At 29.2% G+C, this 23,758-nt stretch overlaps 2 protein-coding genes across 2 annotated transcripts; one reads left to right on the forward strand and one right to left on the reverse strand.

Moving 5' to 3' along the window:
- Positions 1–6: 6 nt before the first annotated feature.
- Positions 7–1,804, forward strand: LOC114196116 (protein CANDIDATE G PROTEIN-COUPLED RECEPTOR 7-like). Its single transcript, XM_028086651.2, has one exon. The coding sequence runs from the start codon at positions 95–97 to the stop codon at positions 1,415–1,417; it is 1,323 nt and encodes a 440-aa protein (XP_027942452.2). The 5' UTR covers positions 7–94; the 3' UTR covers positions 1,418–1,804.
- An 8,408-nt stretch (positions 1,805–10,212) lies between these two features.
- Positions 10,213–11,007, reverse strand: LOC114194952 (uncharacterized). Its single transcript, XM_028085356.2, has one exon. The coding sequence runs from the start codon at positions 10,747–10,749 to the stop codon at positions 10,312–10,314; it is 438 nt and encodes a 145-aa protein (XP_027941157.2). The 5' UTR covers positions 10,750–11,007; the 3' UTR covers positions 10,213–10,311.
- Positions 11,008–23,758: the final 12,751 nt, after the last annotated feature.

Genomic DNA, 23,758 nt, shown 5'->3' on the forward strand with positions numbered 1-23,758 from the left:
TCGTGAAGAAGGAGTTCAGAAGCAGATTCAGATCTATGAATATGATAATATGTTGAGATCGAATTTGCACACATTCTGAACCCAAACCAGAGCAATGGCCATGGCCGAAATGCGAACGGCATTCTCGCTGCTCATCCTCTTCTTCCTCCTCTCCCCCTCCACGGCGGAGATAAAGTTCCTCACCATAAGATCCGACACCCGCCCCATGATCCTGTTCGAGAAATTCGGGTTCACGCACAAAGGCCATGTGTCCATCGCAGTGTCCTCGGTGTCCGTGGGCGTGCTCTCCTCGGCGGTGCAACCGGAATCGTCGCGGTTGGGATTCTTCCTCCTGAACGAAGAGTCTCTCCTCCAAGTGCTGATGGAGATCCAACAGAACCCTTCCTTCTGCGTCCTCGACTCCCACTACATCCTCCGCCTCTTCACATTCCGCGACCTCTCCCCTCCCCCCTTGGCCTCCTTCAACCGCTCATACCCGGTCACCTCCCCCAACGAGTATAGCCTCTTCTTCGCCAACTGCGCACCGGAAACCTCGGTCACCATGGTCGTCCACACCGAGGTCTACAATCTCGACTCCGACGCTTCCCGCGACTTCCTCTCCGCCGGTCAGACCCAGCTCCCCTCCCTCTTCTTCCTCTTCTCCATAATCTACTTCGCATTCTTCGTCTTCTGGCTCTACATCTGCTACACCAACAGCCGCTCCGTTCACCGCATTCACATCCTCATGGCTCTCTTGCTCCTCATGAAGGCCTTGAATCTAATCTGCGCCGCCGAGGACAAGCATTACGTGAAAGTCACCGGCCTCCCTCATGGCTGGGACGTGTTGTTTTATATATTTCAGTTCATCCGCGTCGTTTTGCTCTTCACCGTCATCGTTTTGATAGGGACCGGATGGTCTTTTCTCAAACCCTTTTTGCAGGACAGGGAGAAGAAGGTCTTGATGATTGTGATCCCGCTTCAGGTTCTGGCTAACTTGGCTTCCGTTGTGATTGGGGAAACCGGGCCTTTTATCAAAGACTGGGTTACTTGGAACCAGGTGTTTTTGCTTGTGGATATTATCTGCTGTTGTGCTATTATTTTCCCCATTGTTTGGTCTATAAGGTCGCTGAGAGAGACCTCCAAAACCGATGGGAAGGCTTCGAGGAATTTGGCCAAGTTAACACTTTTCAGACAGTTTTATATTGTTGTTATTGGCTACTTGTATTTCACCAGAATAGTGGTGTTTGCTTTGAGGACTATTGCGGCTTATAAGTACCAATGGGTGAGCAATGCTGCGGAGGAAACTGCTAGTCTTGCGTTTTATGTTGTCATGTTCTACATGTTTAGACCTGTGGAGAAGAATGAGTACTTTGTGCTTGATGAGGAGGAGGAGGAGGCTGCGGAGATTGCTCTCAAGGATGAAGAGTTTGAGCTTTGAAGATCTTGTTTATGGAATGCTTACCCTTTTCTCCTTTGTTTTACTATACCCCTTTAAACCTTCTGCTGCTAGAGAAGTGTCCACAGGGGAATACTGCCTCTATATTTAGCTTCTTTTTTTCTTGGTTAGCTTTTTGATGATGATGATGATGATGAATTCCGCGGCATAGAAAAAGGTTTTCCACTTTCCTTTTGTCCATTTCAAGCTATATGTCATTTTGAGAAGTTGTACCGGTGAGATCTTCTATTGATCGATCATTCTTGGATTTCTTCCTTCAGATTTGGCGGCAACAACAGGTGCTCTGTACATTTCTCAATTCATTCATTAGTTTCTTACTTTATCCAAATTGTTCCTAGTCGTATAATACTGTTGCTTTACTTTATATTACTCATTTGTGTGCAATTATATCACGTTACATTTATATAATAGGGTGTTCCTTTCATAATTCGTATTGCTTTTTTATTTAGTTTTGCTCTACAAAGACCCTGATTAGAGAATATTGGACAATTTTTTCAAAAAAATTACTTGAAGGAGAAGGAAACAAGAAGGAAAAATTCATCGACTAACTGATGTGCCTTACTTATGACGTAGTCTAGAATAATAAAGCAATTATGCTTCTTTAGTTGGTGACTGTGCTATTGAATAGAGCATTTTTTTGAATTGCCTGTGGATGGTTCCATAATATTACCAATTATTCTTTTTTGAAAGAGTCATTTAGGTCTAATTGGTTGATCCTTGACAGCTTGTGGAAATTGGGTGGTTTCGGTTGGTAGATAATAATTATCGCACACCAATGTTTCTAGCTCCCAAGTATCTATGTATAATAATGTGTTAACAGGATAACCTACTTCGAATGCTTTCAGTTAATAGTGTGTCTATAAGCCCATTTAGGAGTTTCTAGTTAGTTTGAACTTCAATTTTGATGTGCAATTTATTTTGTGCGAGATTATTTGAAAAAAAAATGAAAAAAATAGAAAGCAAAAGTGATAAAAAAAAAATGGCCATTTGTTTAGAGACTTTTTAGACACTTTGAAAGGGACAAACGAGACTAATAATTCTAGGGCGATCACCTTAGCAAGTGGTCCACTATACACCATTCATAAATAATAGCCATTGAACTGAATCAGGATCATGCAACGTGGATTATGTGGTACAAGTGGTTTTTCTTTTTTCTAATGTAACTATATTAAAAAATGTTTAAAAGAGTATTTCAATTTTATTAAAATGGTTACGATACGTGGTAGAGTAAATAAGCACAAATACATATATTGTTCATTTTATCTAGTTTTAAATATTTAAAATGTTTTTAAGCTTAAGAAAATATCTATAATTTTACCGCTTGAGATAATACCTAAAATTTGAAAAAAAAAAAAAAAAAACTGTTCTTACAAAGCTAAGAAGTTGTAGTTTTTATTTATTAACAATTTTTGTCCTTTTAAACTTCATAAAAAGTGTAAAAGAAGTTCATAAAAAAATAATCTTAAAACTATTTTCAACAAACTTAACCAAACAAAAAACTTATTTTGATTTAAATAATTTAATTTTGGGATATTAAATTTTCTTAAAAAGGTATAAAAAAAATAGTTGAAGAAAAGACATCTTGGATACATATTACTGAAAATAAATATATGATAATTTGGTTGGGTTTTGAAATCCACTTTATTTCAATGGCTATAATTGCACAGAACACTCCTGTAGTTATTGAATATATTTTAAAAAAATGATCCTTTGTGAAGATTCTATTCTTTGTGATCTTGAAATTTTAGGTTTTAATATTTTTGAGAAAGTGACAAGAGAATAAAAGTTGCCCCACCTTGAGTAAAAAGGGATAAACATATTTTCAGTGTACAATATAATCTTTAGGCATATTCATTTTTAAATTAGTGGAGACAAAACCTTCTTAGCTTCGTAGGTGAGAATAAAACTTCTTGTCAACCATCATCTGGAATACAACAATAATATATTGTCACTTCCACTCAATTTATGCAACTAACTGAAATTCAATAATTTTCTTTTCTTTATTTTTTTACATTTATAAAGATTTATTTTTTCTAATTATTAAAGATTCTTTGAATGTAAAGAAAAAAAAAAATCCTTTTGAAATAACAATCTAGACAAAGTATGCAAAGCTAACTTGGAAATAACAATGTAGCCAATATATGTAAAACTAATCATTATTCAATTGGAATCTAACCTATCATCTAATTAATTATGAATTATCTTTCCTTACAGAAATATATAATATATTACATCGTCCAATAAACAGGAAACTGTATTTTCTTAAAAATAAAAAACCTAAATTTATATGTATTAAAAAAACAAAAATTGACAAGTTAGATTGAATGTATGAATGACAATTAACTCCACACATTAGCATCATTGCACGCAGATGAATGAAAAAAAAAAACTGAAATAAGAGTGGAATAATAATTGATTTTTACTTCTCTATATTTATGATTTTCCTTCGGTAATTAGTCTTTTCATCAACGTATTGAGAAAAATATAATTATCACATTAATCTCAAATATAGTTGTGTAAAACATACACCATTTAATGAATTGGGATTCAACCTTTCCAATGTCATTGAAAAAATTTGAAACCATCCCTTTAAGTTTGTACGTTGAACACAAGCCACAACAGAATAGACAAACAAATGTGGTTGTCATGTCACTTGGATGAAAATAATTTGAATCATGGACGAAATAATAATTTATTTTTCCTTTGTTGTACTTTACATTAGTTTTGAGATATTTTTCTTGAAAAAATGATACAATTGATATTTACATGCTGCAAAATATTATAACATTAATTCTAAATATAGTTGTGCAAAACACTGATACTTTAATGAAACCTTTAACTTATACCTATTTAATACATTCTAAATGTAGTTGGGTAAAACATGAATAACTTCATGAAAAACCTTTTACTTATATCTATTTCATACATTTCAGATTAGTTATCGGTATAAAGAACATAGGTGTTATATTTTATGCCATAAAATAAAATAAGTGTGTAAAATAACTTAAATTAAATATATTGTATGCTTAAGTTTTAGTATAATTAAATTGTGTGTTTTAAAGTATGTGTGGAATTTGTATGTTTGTGTAGACATTATTAGGGATAGCAAAAATATTTGTGTCTGTAGGTGTTTGCGAATAAAATTTATAATGGATAATTAGTACTCGTAGGTAACGGATATTTTAATAACTATTTATAAACGGATCAGGTGCAGGTTAGGATTGAGCGCTTACCACTAGACCAAAAGATATAGTCATTATTCAGGGCGCAACTCTTTTTACTTAAGAGTGTAAGCATTGCGATTCGATTGTGATCCGACCCACTTGGTCTCTGTCACGGAACAATTGATGTCATATGCAACACAGGTATCATATTACATGTGTCTGCGGATTCTTGTTACCCACAAAAATGGATTATAGTTTAGTGATATGATTATAGGTGAAAAAATGGGTCTGGCTCGACGGGCCCGTCCGCCAACCCGACAAAAAAAGCGACATGGGTCAGCCATTTCAACCCAATGGCCCATAATAGCCTGGCCCACTAAACCGCCAACCCATAGGTCCAACCTGCATGCTAAGTCGACCTAACTCACAAACCGTGTTTAAATAAAAGTAAAAACTCATTAATTGCTCATTGGGTTAGGTGGTTTAAAAACAAAACTCATGAACTGCTATTTAGGTTGGGTGGTAGGGTTTGTTAACAAAAATAAAGGTAAAATCCATGCCTGCAACTTAAAGTCGTTGCAATCCACAGTAAAGCATAGAAATCGCGAGGAAGAGTAAGACCTAAAGAGGAGGTGTACAACGCTCGCAACCACCACCTTGAAGCGAGGGAGAGTGAGCACAACAATAGTGACTACCATCTCAACACGAGGGAAAGCGAGATCAAGAGAGGAGGCACTAAACAACGACGATCATCACCACCTAAATGCGAGGGAGAGCGAGATTAGGAGAAGAGGCAGACAACGACGACCACCACCACCTTGATGAGATGCAGAGAGAGATCGAGAGACAAGGCTCATAGCAACGCTGGTTCCCACAACAACAATGATTCCCACGTTTTGCATTGTTTTTTTCCTAATTTTGTTTTGTTTGATTTTGGTTGTAGTGATTTTGGTGTTTCTTCATTTTGATGATTTAGGTTCCATGTTGTTTCATTATCTTTCCAAATACAAGGTTTCTATTTTCTCTGTTTTGTATAGTAATGCTTAAAATATAAAAACTGGCAAACCAAACCACAAATCCATCTTGTTTTGAAGTAAATGACACAATTCAACTTGTTTTTAAGTCGTGAACTAATCCGACCTGTTTTCAACAAACCAACAAGTTGTGTTAAAGCGAGTTAACGATGCATTTTACCATCTTTAAATATGATAAATGAATAAGTGTACCTTAAAATTAATCTTGACAGATAATTTTTGGTTTGATTTTTGCATTAACTAATATTGTATCCTAGATTTTGGAGTAAAATATTTTACTCACGACCTTGTAATATAAAATTGGAGGATAGTTTGGAGAAAATGAAACATGATAATAATGTTAGTCCAACACAATCCTATTTCAAAAGTTTTTGATCAATAACATTCTAATATTCACCAACAAGCAATCTTGGCAAGATATTAAATTATTTTAATCATAACAAATAACATATGGTTATGAGAACTGATCTTTTAATTTAAGTATGATCATTAAACAAATCAGATCATCAAAAGAAAATTAAGTATAATCTTCACATTATCACCAAAATTTCCACTCTATGAAAAGATTTATGATGACTTAAATGACACTCATCAAAAGATCATTCAATAGAAGACAAAACACTTGAACGTGACAATCTTAAAAAGATTAAAATTCAATTTTTAATGGTACAAGTATGGGATTACTGTATAACTTTAATTTATAGATTTAAAAAAAAATTAAAAAAAAATTATTTCCAATTAGTGATTTCTAAAATCATATGCTAATTTCGGTTTTGTAAGCCCAAAACTATTGAAAATTATATTTGTACACAATTATAAAATGAAAATATATAAATATACATGTCTCTATATTAGTAAAAGCAGTAAGATATTTATAATTAAATAATATTATTTTAGTTTATTTTATCTATCGTAATTAAAAATACTTAATACGCACATAAATAAAATAATCGAAATATAGCTAGAAAAGTAATTGCTTCCACAATATTGCACTTTTGTTATTTCCCCATTCCTTAGTTTTACATTAATCTAATTGTGGTAATTACGTTACAGAAATATCATCACGTCATTCCTTAAATTTAATCGTGTAAAACGTACATAAGTAAATGAAAGGGACTCATTCTTTCTAATGTTGTTAAAAAAAACTATGGTCGTTGATTTTATTATGCATGTTTTAATTAAACAATTTTTAAACTTTTTGCACGAACATTTTCTCAATAGGTAAATTAAAAGGCTAATGCAAAACTAATGGATAAAGAAAGGATCAAAACATATAGGAAAAAAGAAAAAAAAAAGTATAATTATCATGCTACCATTGTTTTGGTCTTTCCATTTGTGTGATGTAATAACTACATATGTGTATATAATTTATTGACACTCAAATACTTAGCATAGAATTTCAATCTTTTTTAAGATGAGATCTAAGTTAATGGGAAAGAACGAGGTGGTTGGCAATTTATAATTTAGGAAATATTATTATTATCTCTCTATATATATAATTTGGAATAGATAATATTATTTGCATATTTATATTTGTATGGAAACCGTAATAATTTAGTTATTTTAACCACGATAATGGTAGTTTCATGAACAAATAGAGTTAGCATATTCTTTCACTATTTCACTTTCCTAAATTAACTGGTTCAAGTAGTGAAGTAGAATGTAATTAAGAGTATGTTTTGGTAAAACATTTAATGAAGAATCTTTGGATAAAATTTCAATAAGTGGTTTACGAAAAATAAACATTTATGTTAAATTACACATTTAAGTTTTATAAAGTTATTTGATTTAAGCTAAAATAGTAACTTCATCTTATTTCTAGAATCTTCTTTCGATTTGATTTTTTTTTTTCCTACTCGATTATGTTGGTAGAAATGTATAAGCCATGAGAGAAAGAAGAAAGGATGCGTACAAAAAACGCACAAAAAAAATTTGGGTAAAAATCAACTCAAAAAGTCAAATCAGGTGATTAATGGAGTATGAATGCGTATCTTTAATCAGGGTCCACACGTATTTCTAGAATATTAATTATGTTTGGCTATGTTATGGACTGGACCCTAGTTTGGGCTGTAGGGGGGCCTGGGCCCTAGCCCAGGCCCTTAGTTCGATTATTGTGGGCTCATTGAATATCAAGGGGCTTTGATTTCGCTAAGTCTTTTGGAATGGTCTGATCCGGTTACTTCCCTAGTTGGCTTATGTCGTCCCTGTTCGTGTACTGTCCTAGGTTGGTCGTTCCCTTTTGCGACCTTTGTTATGAGTTTAGGCCGGTTTAGGTCTATGTCGGCCCGAGCCGTGTACTTTAGTTGTTTCCGGCATATATGTGGTTCCAGATTTATTAGAACCTTTTGTTCAATATATAGAGTACAATGTCCCATCATATAGAGGGTAAAAAAATGAAATAAAATAGAATATTTGATAATAATAATAATAATAATAATAAAAGAGAATCAAATATATGATATCTCTATCCATATAAATAAAAGTAGGAGGTATATAATATCTTTACCATATGTCTCTATTAAAAGAAAAACAAATCAATTGAGTTTTTATTTTTTACAAAAGACTCAATTAAATTTTTAATATATTTTTTTTTAAATGTAATGTGATTTTTTTCATTAAATTAGTGTTAATATCAGTTCAAAATATTGTCATAATTTGGGTGTGACACACATATGTCAAAATTTGGGTCATGTCTTTGAAAGATGTTACATCATTACAAGAAAATGTTTCATTAATAATTAATTTTGATGATCAAAATTTGTTAATCACTATAGTTACCAAATTATATATTGATTACTAAAATAATCACTATTATGAATAAAAAATTATAATATGTTTCTAAATTAGTTTCTAAAATTTAGCTACTAAAGAAAATTGATCACTAAACATTAGCTATCAAGGTTTTTGTTACTAAATTAATTGATTTCTAAATTAGTCTCTTGTTACTTAATGACCAATTATAATTTTGTATTCATAGTAACAATTTTTTTTTTAATTTATGAATTAGTATCTAAGTTAGTAATTACACTGAATAATCACTTTTGTTCATTAAAAGTGACTAATCACTTTTGTTCATTAAAATTGATTATTAATGAGACATTTTCTTGTAATGCAGGTCAAATAAGAGGATTTCCAAAGTAAAAAAATCTAAATTTTAACATGTAATAAATCATAATTTTGACACATGACACTTTCATGCATTATTAATTAATGTTAATTTAATAGAAAATATCACATTAAGTCTTTTTATAAAAATAAAGATTAAATTGAGTTAAAAGAAAATATAGAGACAAAAACAAATTAAACATCTAAATATAGAAATTAAATTACTTTTCCATTAATATGAGTTTTTAAGAAACGATAGGACAAATGACCATGGGACAATTCCTCCTGATAAAACATAACAATAACCCTTACATTGCATCAGTGGATAGACGTGGATAACATAATCATTATCATCCACCAAACTTTTATGTCAGACTCATACTTGTCACAGTGGAAGTAAACTTCAATTCTAAGCTTCAAATACAAAATTTTAATTACTATCTATAGCTTCAAAATTAGTTTACAAATACTCCATCAATGGAGAGAAACAAAAAAACATAGGTGACGAAATTCACGATAACTATCAAATCATAAAATAAACCATTTGACAAATTTTATGTGATGCATGACTCTTCAAATAATCCAAAAATTAGTAGTCTCTAAACCTGCATGAAATGTGTAGTGAAGTGAGATGAGGACGACAAGGACCATAAAAGGTTACAAGATAAAAGAGTTTTTTTTTTCTTTCTATAAATTGGTCGTATTTAGATTCATTTCATAGTAGGTTTGAGAAAATGAAAGAGGAGAAAATAAAATGAAAACGTGAATAAAAAATCGTACATAAAATTTTCTATGTTCGAAGGGACAAAACTGGCGAGAACACCGCTAGGCGTGGAAGACAACAAACTTTCTATTTTGGGGAGTACATGACAAAGAAACCTCTAACATGTGTGCTTCATGATTTGATTTTGAAGAAGAAAAATGATTTTTTATTATTAAATTTTAACAATTTTCTTTTATAACATAAGTGGTCTTTTTTAAATATTTTTTCATTTTTTTATTTTTTCATTTTCTATATTTCAAAATTATTTAAAAGATATCATTTTATATTATAAAAAAAATTCAAAATTTAGTAATTAAAATATTATTATCTTTTGAATAATGATTTACGCAATGCCATACTACGAGAGAGAAAATAAAATTACAAGAAACGCATCAATTGATGAATACTATATACCGTTAAAATATACATACATATTTATTTGTCTGCAATTTTTTCCAAAGAAAACAGTTAAAATATGAAAATCCAACATGAACTAGGATAAAAACTATGTTTCTGATATCCAAATATTAAGCAAAAAACATATACATTTTTCTGTATAAGCCCACAAAAGAAGTTGCCACAAGGCAAACACAGCATTACAAGCAGAAACAGTGGTAAAAATCATCATAAACCTTTCTCTGTAAGACAAAATTTTTACATAACGCACTCTTGTACAAAAGTTAATAAAAGAAAGCAAATTGAAAAAAGATAGGCACTAACAATTTCTTCTCACTGGATCATAAATAGAAACAGAGTATATATATAAATATAAAAAAAAGAAGAAGAGGAAATTGAAATAAAAAACAAAATTCAATATTTATCGTGGACAACATCTACACTCGCGGAGCAGAACAAGACCCTTCGGAAAATCCGAGAGAGAGCAGAACACGAGATCTCCTTAGCCTTACTCCAAACGAAGCACTTTGTTTGGCCGGTGTCGGGCTTTGAGTTGTTGTTGTTGTGACGTTTCTTCTTCTTGGCGCCAAAACATTTGTGAGGTTTGTCGGCGTCGTTATCTTCTTCCCTGGAGAAGGTGTAGCTTCTGAGATACATCTGCCTGCAGGAGATACTGTCCACCACTCTGGGGTGTCCGTACACGTGGCAACCCCTTTCTCTGTTGCAACTCACTGACCTCACAAACTCCGCATCCGATTCCGGCCACTTGTAAAGGTTCACGTACGTCGCCCTCACCGGAACACGTGGGTCACGTGCGTCGTTGAGGCACTGCGATATGCAAACCGAGGTCATCGTATCGTATCGTATCTTTTCTTCTTCTTCTTCTTCTTGTGACCTCTCTCGGGTGAGAGTGGGTATAAATTGAGAAGAGTTAAATGAAAAAGGAGAAAGGAAGAAAGAAGAAAAAACTTAGATTAGAAGAAAGGGGTGTGGAAAGGAAAAGACTAATAATGATTGAATGGATTTGTAGTGGACATTATTTGTGAGGCTATCATGTGCCATGATTTGCAATGACTGCGTTTTTCGGTGTTAGTTGTTGTGTGTGAGAGAGTATGTGATGTTGAAGCCTAGTTTTAAGTGTGTTTTGAAGCTTCCATACGCTGCCAAAACACAAGCCAAGTGGGGGAAATCATGTTTTCTTTCCTTCTTTTTTTTCTTTTTATGCTGGATTTTCTTTTCTTTTCTGAACCAAAATGGTGATGAAAAATATTTATTCACCATGTTTACTAAAATCTCATATAGAGTAATTAAAAAAACAAAAACAGTAGAAAAATATTATAGAAATAGCGTAAATACAGGGACTATCGCGGATGTGTGTACGCATGTTTTATATATGCTTGATATTACATTAGTAGGAGATGATATTATAATGTTATTAAGTTAATATATAAAATAAAAAATTATATTTATTAAAAATAAAATGGAATATATCAGAAAATATGAGAGAATAACAATTGATAAATAGAAAAAAAAGAAAAGAAGCAGATATAGACGATTTTATAAAATGTTTGTAAAAATAACGGTCAATTTTTAAAAATTTAATAAATAATTACATTTTAAAGAGTAAAATTAAAATTTTGAAATGTGGACACAAATGAGAAAATTATCTTTATATATTGTTATAGATAAAGAGTTATTTTTAGAATTATCAAATAAATCTTTTGTGTGTATGGAAGACTTGGATAATTATATATCATTGAAAAAATTATAATTTTTAATAGAAAAATTGTACTATAAAAAATTTGTAGTTATGATAAAAAAATTGAACTATAAAGGTTTGCATTTCACAAAAAGAATTAAGATTTGTATTGTTGGTCCACAAAAAATTATACTAAGAAGAATTTGCAGTTTTTATTTTATTAGTGTGTAATTTTCCAAGAAAAATAATATAGGAAGAGTTAGGTACAGAAACACTTGAATTATGGGTTCAACACTCCCTTGTGAGAATTTTGGTTTGGGATTTAGTGAAAAAGAAAGATGGATTTGACACTTCTGAAAATACAACAAAGGAGAACCAAACAATTTGGAGCATCTCTTGACTTTTCCGATATGGGTTCTTATTTTGCTTTTTTGTGTGCTATAATAATGTCACGTTAGATTTAAGAATTCCTACCAAATTTCACTTCGATGTTAAAGTTGTTGACACAAATTTTAACTTATGTTGTTTTTATAATCGATGGTTTCGCATCTTTGTATGGTGCATGACATGAGAGAGTGCGATTCATTTGTGGATAAAAAGATATATATATATATATATATATATATATATATATATAATAACGTATAAAAATAATCAATATCAACGCGACTAGCTAAATAAAAAACATACGCACGCAAAATTATAGAGATAGAAATTATGTATAAGAAATGTCTCAAATATGTGAAACCGAATAATGAATCAGCGTAGATTATTTTGTGAGATGTTGTTGTTTATATTTTATTTATTTATTAGAAGATTTATATTTTTTTTAAATCAAGTTTTTTAAGCGTTGTTAAATATTAAGGTGAGAGAGATATAGAGTAATCGTTTTGAAATATAAAATTACTATCTTAAAAAGCAAGCATAATCATTAACACGTTAATGTTATTAATTAATTGTGTAATGCATGAGATGGACGCTTATTTTATATAACTAACGGTTATAATAAATTAATATTTAAAATATTACTTTCTATTGTATACGACGTTATTATTTGTTTTTAGTTATTGATAATTTCTTTTGAAAACTAAATGGTAATAAGAATCACAGTTTGAGAAAATAAAATGGTTGCTAACTGAAATTAACTTTGAATATAAAAGTAAAAGTATATGTCAAAGATTAAAAAAAGAAAGAGTGTTAACAAAAAAAAATGAGTTTTAAAAATTATCATTTATAATTAAATTTATTTGTTAATTTAATTACATAAAATATGAAATAATATATGCATATATACGAAATTAAACTTACGATATATTGTTTGTTCTAACTTATTCATGCTAGATAATTTTTTTTTTTGTTAAATATAAAAAATTATTTTAAAATTTAATTATTATCTTTAATTTTAGTCTAATAACATTTGCAATTTTATTTTATCGAAATAAAATATGAAAAGAAAATTTAAAATAAAAAAGAAATAAAAAAATCTTGAAAAAAATACAAAATATATATTAATTGAAAATGTTAACATTTTACAAATATTACAATGATTTTAATAATTTATTAAGTCGATAATGTAATATATGAAGTAATATTAAAAGTTAAGTATGATGTAATTAGTAATAAAATGACATGTTACAATTATTTATTTTTTAAGTATATAGTATTGCTAACAATTATGATTTTTTTGTAATGAAATTTTTAATTTAAAAACTACAACACTTTAAATAATTTATTGGAGAGAAAAATAATTGATAGCAAAAATTGAAAAGTTAAACTAGTTATGTAGGTTAATATTGTGGATATTAATTTATTTTTTTCATTATTAAAAATTAATTGGCATTAAAATAATTAAATTGAAATTTCAAATGAATGTTAAAAGTATTATTTATCAATATGATGATATGATAAACCCACAAATTCAAATTAAAAGAAAGGGATGACTAGTAAACATAAAGTAGCTAAATGAAATTATAAATTTATTAATAATTACATATAGTAGTTATTTAGTTAATATTAATTAGTTAGTTTAATAGTTTGTACAAAATTTATTAATAAATAAAAATAAATATTTCCATTTCAATTTAAAAAAAATTAAATGACATATAAATAGCCAAAATTTGACCATTTTTTTTATAGTTGATGAAAATGAAAGTTAGAATTCAGTTTCACCATATTTTAAAGATGAAAGAATATAAACTATTTGGTAAGTATTATTGAAAGCTGTAAAATCTCATTTTTAATAACTTAAGACTAATAAAATAGTTAATCTAATCTATAAAGTAAATTAATATAATCTTATAAAAGATAAAATTATACAAATATAACGTTTATATATTTAAACTAAACCAACAAACTCTATCTAAAATAAGATGTTTACTAAAAAATTTTAAGACCTTTCACTAAAGATGGCAAATAAATTCGTCTGCGTGGGTTTTGCCCAAACTCGTCCCCGTTTTGACGGGTAATCCCCGCATTGACTGGGTATGGATATGAGTATGGGTATGGAGAATCCCCGACTTTTTAAATTGGGTATGGGGATGGGAATGAGGATGTACGTATTCCCGCCATATCTTCATCCCATTTAAATTATTAAAATATTCATAATTAATTAAGTAACCATATATATATATATATATATATATATATATATATATATATATATATACTTTATATTTTTTATTTCTCCTAATTATTTGATTTGTCATGAAACTCATTCGCATCTCCAATATATTTTCATCTTATCATAACCTTCCTATATATAATTATGTTAAAATGATATATGTTAATTAAATTTTTTTATGCCTCACATTTGAATATTTCTATTATTTTTTAATGTTTTTATTTATTATATATTTTCCTTTTACATGAGAATTTTTATATTCTCAATTTAAGCTAATATAAAAAAAAAATCTTTATTTATTATTATTAATTTTTGTTTAATTTGAAGAACTCTTTTGTTTCGTTAAAATATTTTTCGTTACTTTTCAACCATTGAGTATATATGTTGATATTTGAAAAGTTTTCTTAGATCTCCAAGGTATTTTTCATTTTATCATACCCTTAATTATACATTTGATTTACTTTGTGCGATTTTTTTCAATAGTCTCTCAAATTATTTCTCAGACACAAATTTGTCAATTTTATAATATTTTTATTTATTGTTTATTTCATCATGTAGAATAATATTTCGATATATTCTATCTAATTATTTTTTATTTTCTAACTTATTATTAATCATACTGTAATTTTTTCACTTTAATTGTATAAATAACTTTTATTTACTACAATATAAAAATTTAATGTAATTTCTATGAGTTTTTTTTGTGTCACTATCCAATATATATTGAAGTTCAAAAGATACAAAATCTATGTCAAAATTATATTATTATGTTTATTATTTCTTCTTTGTGTCATTTTGATAAAGTGATGTATTATTGTAACACCTCATTTAATTAAGTACGTGAAATTAATGGAAGCATTACAAAAAAGATAACATAAAGGCGCGGTCTGGGAGTTTTAAACTCAACTCCATACAATCCATGGCACACCATGATGCCCAAGAGAAAACGAGATGAAAAGTTAACCAAGGTACATAAATCTATGAAAGAACAATTACGTGGGTCGCATCCCTAGATAAACTCATACGGAAATATAAACTAGTCCACGCGGACTATGCAGCGGAATCTCCACCCCCTGTTGCCTACGGGTGTCCCTCGCATCTGCTCACATCAACAAGTTGATGATCATCGCAAAAGAGAGTACCACACAGCAGATCACACAACAAAGAAAGGAGGGTAAGCTAAAGCACAAAAGAGTTCATTCATTAAATCAGATATAATTCCACAACACCATACATTTAAATCAACCAAGCATGTTATGACTGTTCATGCAATACATTACGACACGACTCGACTCATCCGGATACATATAACCATGGTCGGATTCAGCGGACGCTTGCACTTGTGGTGGATACCTCTGCTCACCCCCGAGCTATGTGTTATGAGTGTTTCAATGAATCAATTTCCCTCACCACAAGGTTAGCCCTTAATGAATTTCAGGCCTCCTGCTACTCTCACCACAAGAGTCAGTCAGCTCTAAGTGAGACTAACTGACCCCTTAGAGTGTTAGGATGCATTCCTTACCTTGAATCCTTACCTAGTTATACAGATGGGGCACCACCATGGGCACCCACTAACAGGGGTCATGGAATTACGTCCCGACCACTGAAGCGCAACCCTGAAAGTCTCACCTAGAGACCCCAAGGAATTATGCATTGACACAAACAAAATATGATTACACAGTCAAATAGTATTCACCATGCAAGGATATAACCAGTATGTCAACCTTTAAAGCCAATCTTTTCACTTTCCAGGTCCAACTCATTCCAACTCATCATAATCCATCCATGCACATAGGAAGCAACTCGTCTCGTTATCATGCCACTTTAATAATACCTATCTCATTTAGTTCACATGCCAACTTTCATACCAAACCCATCATCTACAATTCATGATTCATGCTAAGCATACATAATATTCCATTATATACATATTTCTCATCATAACATTCATACCCAAACCAATACCAATCATCCAAGGATAAACAAGCACCCAAACAGCGTACTGCCTCGCCCAGCCCCTCGCCAGGCTGAAGGGTCTCGCTCAGGCGAGACGTGCTCGCTCAAGCAAGCCCCTTTCGCCTAGGCGAGGGCTCGAAAGAGCATCCAGAAGCCAACGCGGGATCTCGCTTAGGCGAGACCCCTCTCGCCTGCGTGAGATGTTCGCTCGCTCAAAAATTGAACAGGTCGTCTGGGCGACCTTTCGCGCAAACGGGTTTGGGCGAGTCCCTGTTCATCTCACCTAGGCGAGACTGACTCGCTTGGACGAGATTAGCAGGTCTCGCCACCGTTTTCCTGCAACAGTTACCCACGCCAGCTCAACCCACATATATTCATGCATTCACAGCTTATCACAACATCATACCAGCCACAAAACTTCAAAACGACAGTTTCATAACAAGACAGAAACAAAACACGAGAGTGAGCTAGAGCTTCCCTACCTGGAAATGGGTTTGTACGGGACTTCGACACTGAAACAAGGAGCACAACAGCTATAGAACCCGACTCGCAAACTAGAACAGCGGGTAAAACGAGTTAATACAAAGTTTTCCCACTACGACTACGAAACTATACTAGACAGAGGTGATAAGGAGAAGAAGTACTTACGTGAGCAGAACAATGGCCAAGCTAAACGTGAATCTGGAGAACGTTGGAACCCTAGCGGAAGACGACAATAGTAGCAACTTTAGGAAGTGGGGTTTCTATTTTACGAAAAGTGAGCTTAGGTTAGGGTTTGGGACGGACTAGGTCTGTTTTTCCTTTCTGGGCCAGCCCTAAGGCCCACTGGTTAAGGCAGCCCTAAGAAAAAGGGGCAGAATGGAAAGCGGGCCTTACAATTATAACTTTTATTAGTGTATAAAAAAGAAATTCATTAGAATTTAAAAAATTGAAGTAAAAAAATTTTAAAATATATCTTAATTTGAATATTTGTTTTCCTTTTATATTTTTTTAAATATTTTTTAATTTTAGCAACTAAGTTTCACTAAAGTTTGTAGTTTTCAAATTTAATAAATGTTTTGGTTCTCATGAAATTTTATTTAATATTCTAATCTAAAATGTAAACAATTATAATTAATTTCAAAGTATTTGATATAAAAGAAACAATCATCCTTCTAATATTGAATATTTGATAATATTCTGTTTTCTTTGTTGTAATTTTTTGTTTTACAAAAATTAATATTGAAGTAATTAGAACGCGGGTACGGGTATGGGTACGAGATTATACCCGTTACCCGATGGGAATGGGGATGAGACAAAAGTTTGATACCCATTGGATTTGGGTATGGGGATGGGGATGGATTTTTTTGCGCGGATGGGTATGAGATAGCGAAACCTGTCCCCGCCCCGCCCCGTCCCGTTGTCATCCCTACCTTTCACTAATTTAATTGATGACTCCTCATTCTCAAAGATACCTCTAAACTTGCAATTTCATATGCTCAAACCGATAAGGTGATCATTGCAAAAGAAAAGAACACAACACGAAACAACTAAGAAAATAAATATAGTTAGTGAGTTGAACAAATGATACAAGTAAATTTTAAACACTTAACGTATATATAAATTTCATGCAGAATAAAAATAATGTATTTTAAAATAATAAAATTCATTTATAAAAAAAAAATTATATTAAAATAATTAAATTTCACTATTATTAAATCATTGTTACTCTTACTTATAAAATGTCATTTTTATGTCGTTTTATAATTATAAATACTATTTGAGATTATTTTTTTTTCAAAATTACTACATTAAAAAAACTTGGGTTTTGTATATGAATATGATTTTCAATAAAAAAAATCATTTTGATTTTGCATAAAATGTTAATTATATTTTGATTTCTATAGTTGATCGACGGTCATTAACTAATAAGTTAGCGATAAATATAAAGGATATTTATTTCTTGGATTCTAATCAATGTTTGCATTTTGAATTTGGTCTTCTTGTATGTTAAGTGTACATTATTCCTTAAATGACAATGCCAATGACTATTTGTTTTAATCGTTTTAAGATAAATTATATTCAAATGCATGTTAAGCGAATGATACTGTTTACGCAATATTATCTTTTTAAGTCAAACAACACAATTAAAAAAATGTGGTCAAATTTAGTTTGTCATTACAATGTGTTCATTTAACAGACAACTAATTGATAAAAGATATTAATAAACGATAAAAAAACAAAAATAGAAATAGAATTCCATATTATCATTAGAGCTTAAAAAATTCAAAGAACCAAAATGTTAAGAAAAAAACTACTCTAATAAAAAAAACGACACTTATATCCCATTTATAACTTTTTATTATTATTATTATATATATATATATATATATATATATATATATATATATATATATATATATATATATATTTAAATGTCTTTATTTTATCAAGTCTTATAGCTAAAATATATTTTGGTAAGCTAGTACTCAAATTTTTTTTAGTTTCTATTTGAAAAAATAATGTAATTTGATACTTTGAGTTAATTGCTTGAAGTAAAACAAAGACTTCTCATTGATACTAAGACCAAACAAAGATTTTTTTTTTCACCAATGAAGTAAATATCATTGTTAACAACTCAAATTTTTATGAAAAAATCTTAACACTTTCAAAAAATTTAACCCAAAGAACCAAATTTGACAAGTTTACATCCATTTTTTAGAAAATTTAGACTAGATTAAAACTAAAAAAACTAAGAGATCAATTTGACATTTTTGACCGAAAAAAAAATATTTTTTTATCAATATCTATGCAAAATTCACAAATTTATCTCTTATTAGTTATACAAAATATGTATTATTTATTAGTTTTTATTAAAATACTATTTTACTATTCATAAATACATAATTGTACGGGTCTCGAGTAAAAATATAGATCTAATTTATTTATATTAAATTAAAGTTTTGTATTGAAAATTTGAAAACATTATTTATTCTTATGGGATGTGAAGGGTGAGGTTCGGATAATCGCTTAGTGGTCAGTATAATTGAAATTTCACCTCTTGTTATTCGAGTGAGAGAGTTTCACCTACAAAAGGCTTTATGATGCTTAAGTTAGTAAAGGAATTCATATCTGTTTAAAGTAAGAGAATGTGAATGTTTGTTTATCAAGTCAAGTGAATTACTCATATTTATAGTGTCATTTTAACTTGAGATTTATGTTGGTCGTGTTATACCTGTTTAGTCAAATAACAACTGCCTTACTGTGATATTTTGACTAGAGCTTAATATCTCTCTAAACATGCAAAGCTATTATGATTATGCTAATGAGATTAACATATGTATGAACGTTCTATTTAGTAGAGATGTGCTAGATGTGTTGGATCTTGTTGAGCTACGTCCTCTGTTGAATCGGATAAATAAATTATTAATTTAAATTTTCTGAAAAGATTAAAACTATAATGTATGATTTTACTTTACTATTACACCAGCAAACTGGAACAAATTATATACATATATAAAGTACCTCAGATATTTTTTATTAATTTATTTTCTACCGATAAAGAAAAGAGAGCCACAAACTATAACATTCCTACTAAGATGTCAAATGAGACTCAGCTGAGAAGATAAGCATGTACCAATACAATTATATTTTCATCATAGATAGCAAATACATCATTTTAACTAAAATGGAATTATTTTTGTCCACTGTAGTCGTAAATGAAACAAATTATGTGGCATAGATTTATGCCATTGCCACATAATTAGTACTAGACACATTTTCTAGTATATTATATATTTATTATTAAATAATTTATGTGAGTTAAACTTAAACATACGACGAGGCTGGTCCTTTTTTAAACGAGATCTACGTAGACTCATCCAATAATATAGAGGGCATGTGAGAAAAATATTTTAATATTTCCAATAAAGATCACTAACTTTTTTTTTATTGCAAACATCATTTTGTTAATGATAATAATGGATATCGAGTATCGGTTCATTTCACAATATTACCACTCTTTAGACAATAATTAAACAGAAGACGAAAATCATAACACTGCATTAATTCTTTTTAATATGAACGTTTGAATAGACAACATAACATTTATTATATTGTCATATGCAAGTAGACAAACAAATAATAATAGCAAAACTTTTATGGATCAAACAACTTACTAGAATACTTCCAAAATGAAAAAGTATCTTTATCTCCAATCCTTCAAGATAAATATTTAATACGTTTTTTTTCTTTATTATTTCTTACAAATTTTGAGAATTTTTATAATTATTCATACTTTTTTTTATAATATAACTCTGATTATTGTAAATAATACCCAAACATTCAAAGAGATACTAAGGACATTATTGTATAAAAAAATAGAAACAACATTGTATTAGCTAAATAAATATTCATTATGTTTGTTTTGTTCTCTTTTTCTACTTTTGTCCTTGTAGAATTTAGATAAATGGAATTTGTGTAAATGTTTAACTTAAATTAAATTAAAACGAGGTCTACTGTAGGGTTTTAAGTGGAATAAATTAAACTAAAATACATTATAAAAATAGGTAAGAAAAATGTAAAAGAAGCACTGAGATTTTTTTTTACACCAGTTGACAACTCACTTTTAGTAGTATTTTAGTCAGACTATTGTATTTATAAAGTATTTATAAAGAAAGAGAGAGAAGAGTAAAATAGCAGATGTAAAGTATGTGTAAAAATTTGTTGGATGTCAAAAATTACTACCCTTTAACAATATGACAAAAATTGTTTTTGATGTACCTCATTTACGTATGAAAAAAAATAATATACGTAAAAAATATAAAAATTTTGTAAATAAGTAGAATGATTTTATGTCAGAGAACTTATGGATCGATGTAAATGAAATGATTTATGTCAAGTGAATCAATATGTAACATAAATTATTTTTATTTACGTCAATCCGTAAGTAGTATGATGTGAAATTCTCTTTATATTTATAAAGGTTTTGTTTCTCACATCGGAACCCTCTTACAACTTAGGGTTTCATCTTTGATAATGAAAGGGTGATGATTTGGTGGTATTTTTTGGTCTAAGTGTTGTGTGTATTTAGTGATAGACATATTACGAAGAATAATTTTGTCCTATTTATTTTGTCGTTGAGGTTTATTTAATAAAAGTTTGCATTTTTGTTTGTGATCCTGATTGTTTTATAAAACTCAAGGCTTTACATAAATGCAGGGATGAATCTTCTATCTGATGGGAGGGGCCATGTCCCTTCAAATGTTAAAAATTTTGTAAATTTTTATATTGAATTTTTAAAATTTTATAATATTTTGAAATTATATGTAGTATTTATGAAAAATCAATGCAAATTAAATCAAGTATTTTTTTATAAAATACATACACCATTTAATGTTAATAAATAATAAAATGAAATGAGTTTGTCAAGGTCCACCATTGCATAAATGTCCTTTTTTTTTGTATACCATATTCATCAAAATCAAACCTTGGTTCAATTACACTGAAATGAGTATTTTTTTTAAGGTATCTCAGTTTTCTGTATTACATATCAAATGAATGATTTATGATAAAGTTGAAAAAGAGTTGGTGAATAGAGAAGTCAAATTTATGATAGAGGTTGTGCCACTAAGAAAAAGATTGAGTTATACAAATTCAATGGTACTTAAGCGAATGATGTTAGACTTCATTGCTCTTGAACTTGTAAAATTCAATCGTCTTATTGAGTGGTTCAATCTCTGTCACAAATTTGACTTCTCTATTCACTAACCCCAGTTTTAAAAATGTTCATTTCATTACATATTTTTTTATTTGATGCAGAACATTTTATGTCAGTTTTCGTAAAAAAATGACACAAACTTACATCAGTCATTAGTAAAACTTGACATAAATTTACCTAGACCATTAATAGGGTTTGACGAAAATTTTCGTATTCCATTATAATGTTGGTCTTAAATATTTATTATGTTATAAGTAAACATTCACATCAGTAAAAGAGTAACAATTTTAATTCTGATATATATATATATATATATATATATATATATATATATGTATATGTATATATACATATATATATATATATATATATATATACATATATATATATATATACATATATATATATATATATACATATAAAAATGTATATATATATATATATGTATATATACATATACATATATGTATATATACATATATGTATATGTATATATATATATATACATATACATATATGTATATATACATATATATATATGTATATATACATATATATATATATATATATATATAAAGGGAATTTTCTTTTTTGTGTCCACTTTTTAATATACCGATTTTACCTTTTAAATAATTTATTAAATTTTTAAAAATTGACCGTTATTTTTATAAACTTTTTATAAAATCAGATGTCTCTACTTCTTCCATTTTTTATTTATCAATGGTTATTCTTTTATCTGTTCTAATATATTTCATTTTATTTTTAATAATATATTTCATTTTATTTTTAATAAATATAATTTTAATATATAACATTATAATATTATCACCTGTTAATATAATATCACACATATTTAAAAAAATGGATACACAGTTGCTAGTATATATATATATATATCTATCTTTGTGACTTACCTGTGGAATATCTTGTTCATAAAAAGAAAAAAGAATTCATTAATACTTTAGTTGTACAACATTGATTTCTTATGGTGTTTATCATCAGCATTTCTAATTTAGAGTAAATTTGTATATATGTTCTTTAATGTAAGTATACGAACTTATAGGTATTAAGCATTATAAACTTAGTAACTTAGTAATAATATGAAAACAAAAAATCAAAACTGTTATTCCAACTTTGGATATATCCTGGTCCTAATGTTTTACCTCTTCGGAGATCTGACTTTTCAGATAGAACAACGATGGTGATGATGGAATTTTCTATTGAATTATGATTTTTCTTTCATTTTATGAAAGGGGAAGAGCTAAAAGTAGAAGTAAAGAGAAAATGATAATAATAAATAATTGAATAAATAAATTGTTTTAAATACTCTTAAAATTTGAATAAGAATATGAAGATTTAGTAGGTGAGAACCTAAACTTTTCCTCAAAATCTTTGAGATAATAATGGAAATATTAAAAGAAAAGGTGGAGGAAAAGACGATACTAGCCCATACGGATCCAACTTTATCGGGGCAATTGCCCCCACCAACGTTTTGGTTTCTATTAATACAAATAATTCTTAATTATTCCATTAATTAAAAAAAAACTGTCAATTGGTAATTATTAACATTTTTCTCTAAAAATTTACTAGTTTCATTTTTTTACTGTTTAAATTTTAAATAATAAACTAAATTACTAATATATATTATTTTTTTTTCGCACCACCACAAAACTCATAGTCAGCCCCACTGTACTATTTTCATTGGAACAAAAACAAACATAAATGTTGGTATAGGTCATTTTGTTTGTTTATATGGAACCTATTTTTTAATGTTATCTTCCCACGTGTGAAGAAAGACCAAGAAAGATATGTTAAGAGTTTTGTATAGTTTTATTAATATTTTTATAGTTCATAATTGATTAAATAAATTTATATTTAGTCTTTTGTT

The sequence above is a fragment of the Vigna unguiculata genome, chromosome 1 (assembly GCF_037176805.1).
Source record: "Vigna unguiculata cultivar grain cowpea cultivar isolate G323 ecotype 2 chromosome 1, ASM3717680v1, whole genome shotgun sequence".
In the NCBI taxonomy this organism is placed as follows: Eukaryota; Viridiplantae; Streptophyta; class Magnoliopsida; order Fabales; family Fabaceae; genus Vigna; species Vigna unguiculata.

Coding starts and splice junctions, on each gene's coding strand:
- LOC114196116 (XM_028086651.2), top strand. CDS start 95: ATGGCCATGGCCGAAATGCGAACGGCATTCTCGCTGCTCATCCTCTTC.
- LOC114194952 (XM_028085356.2), bottom strand. CDS start 10,749: ATGACCTCGGTTTGCATATCGCAGTGCCTCAACGACGCACGTGACCCA.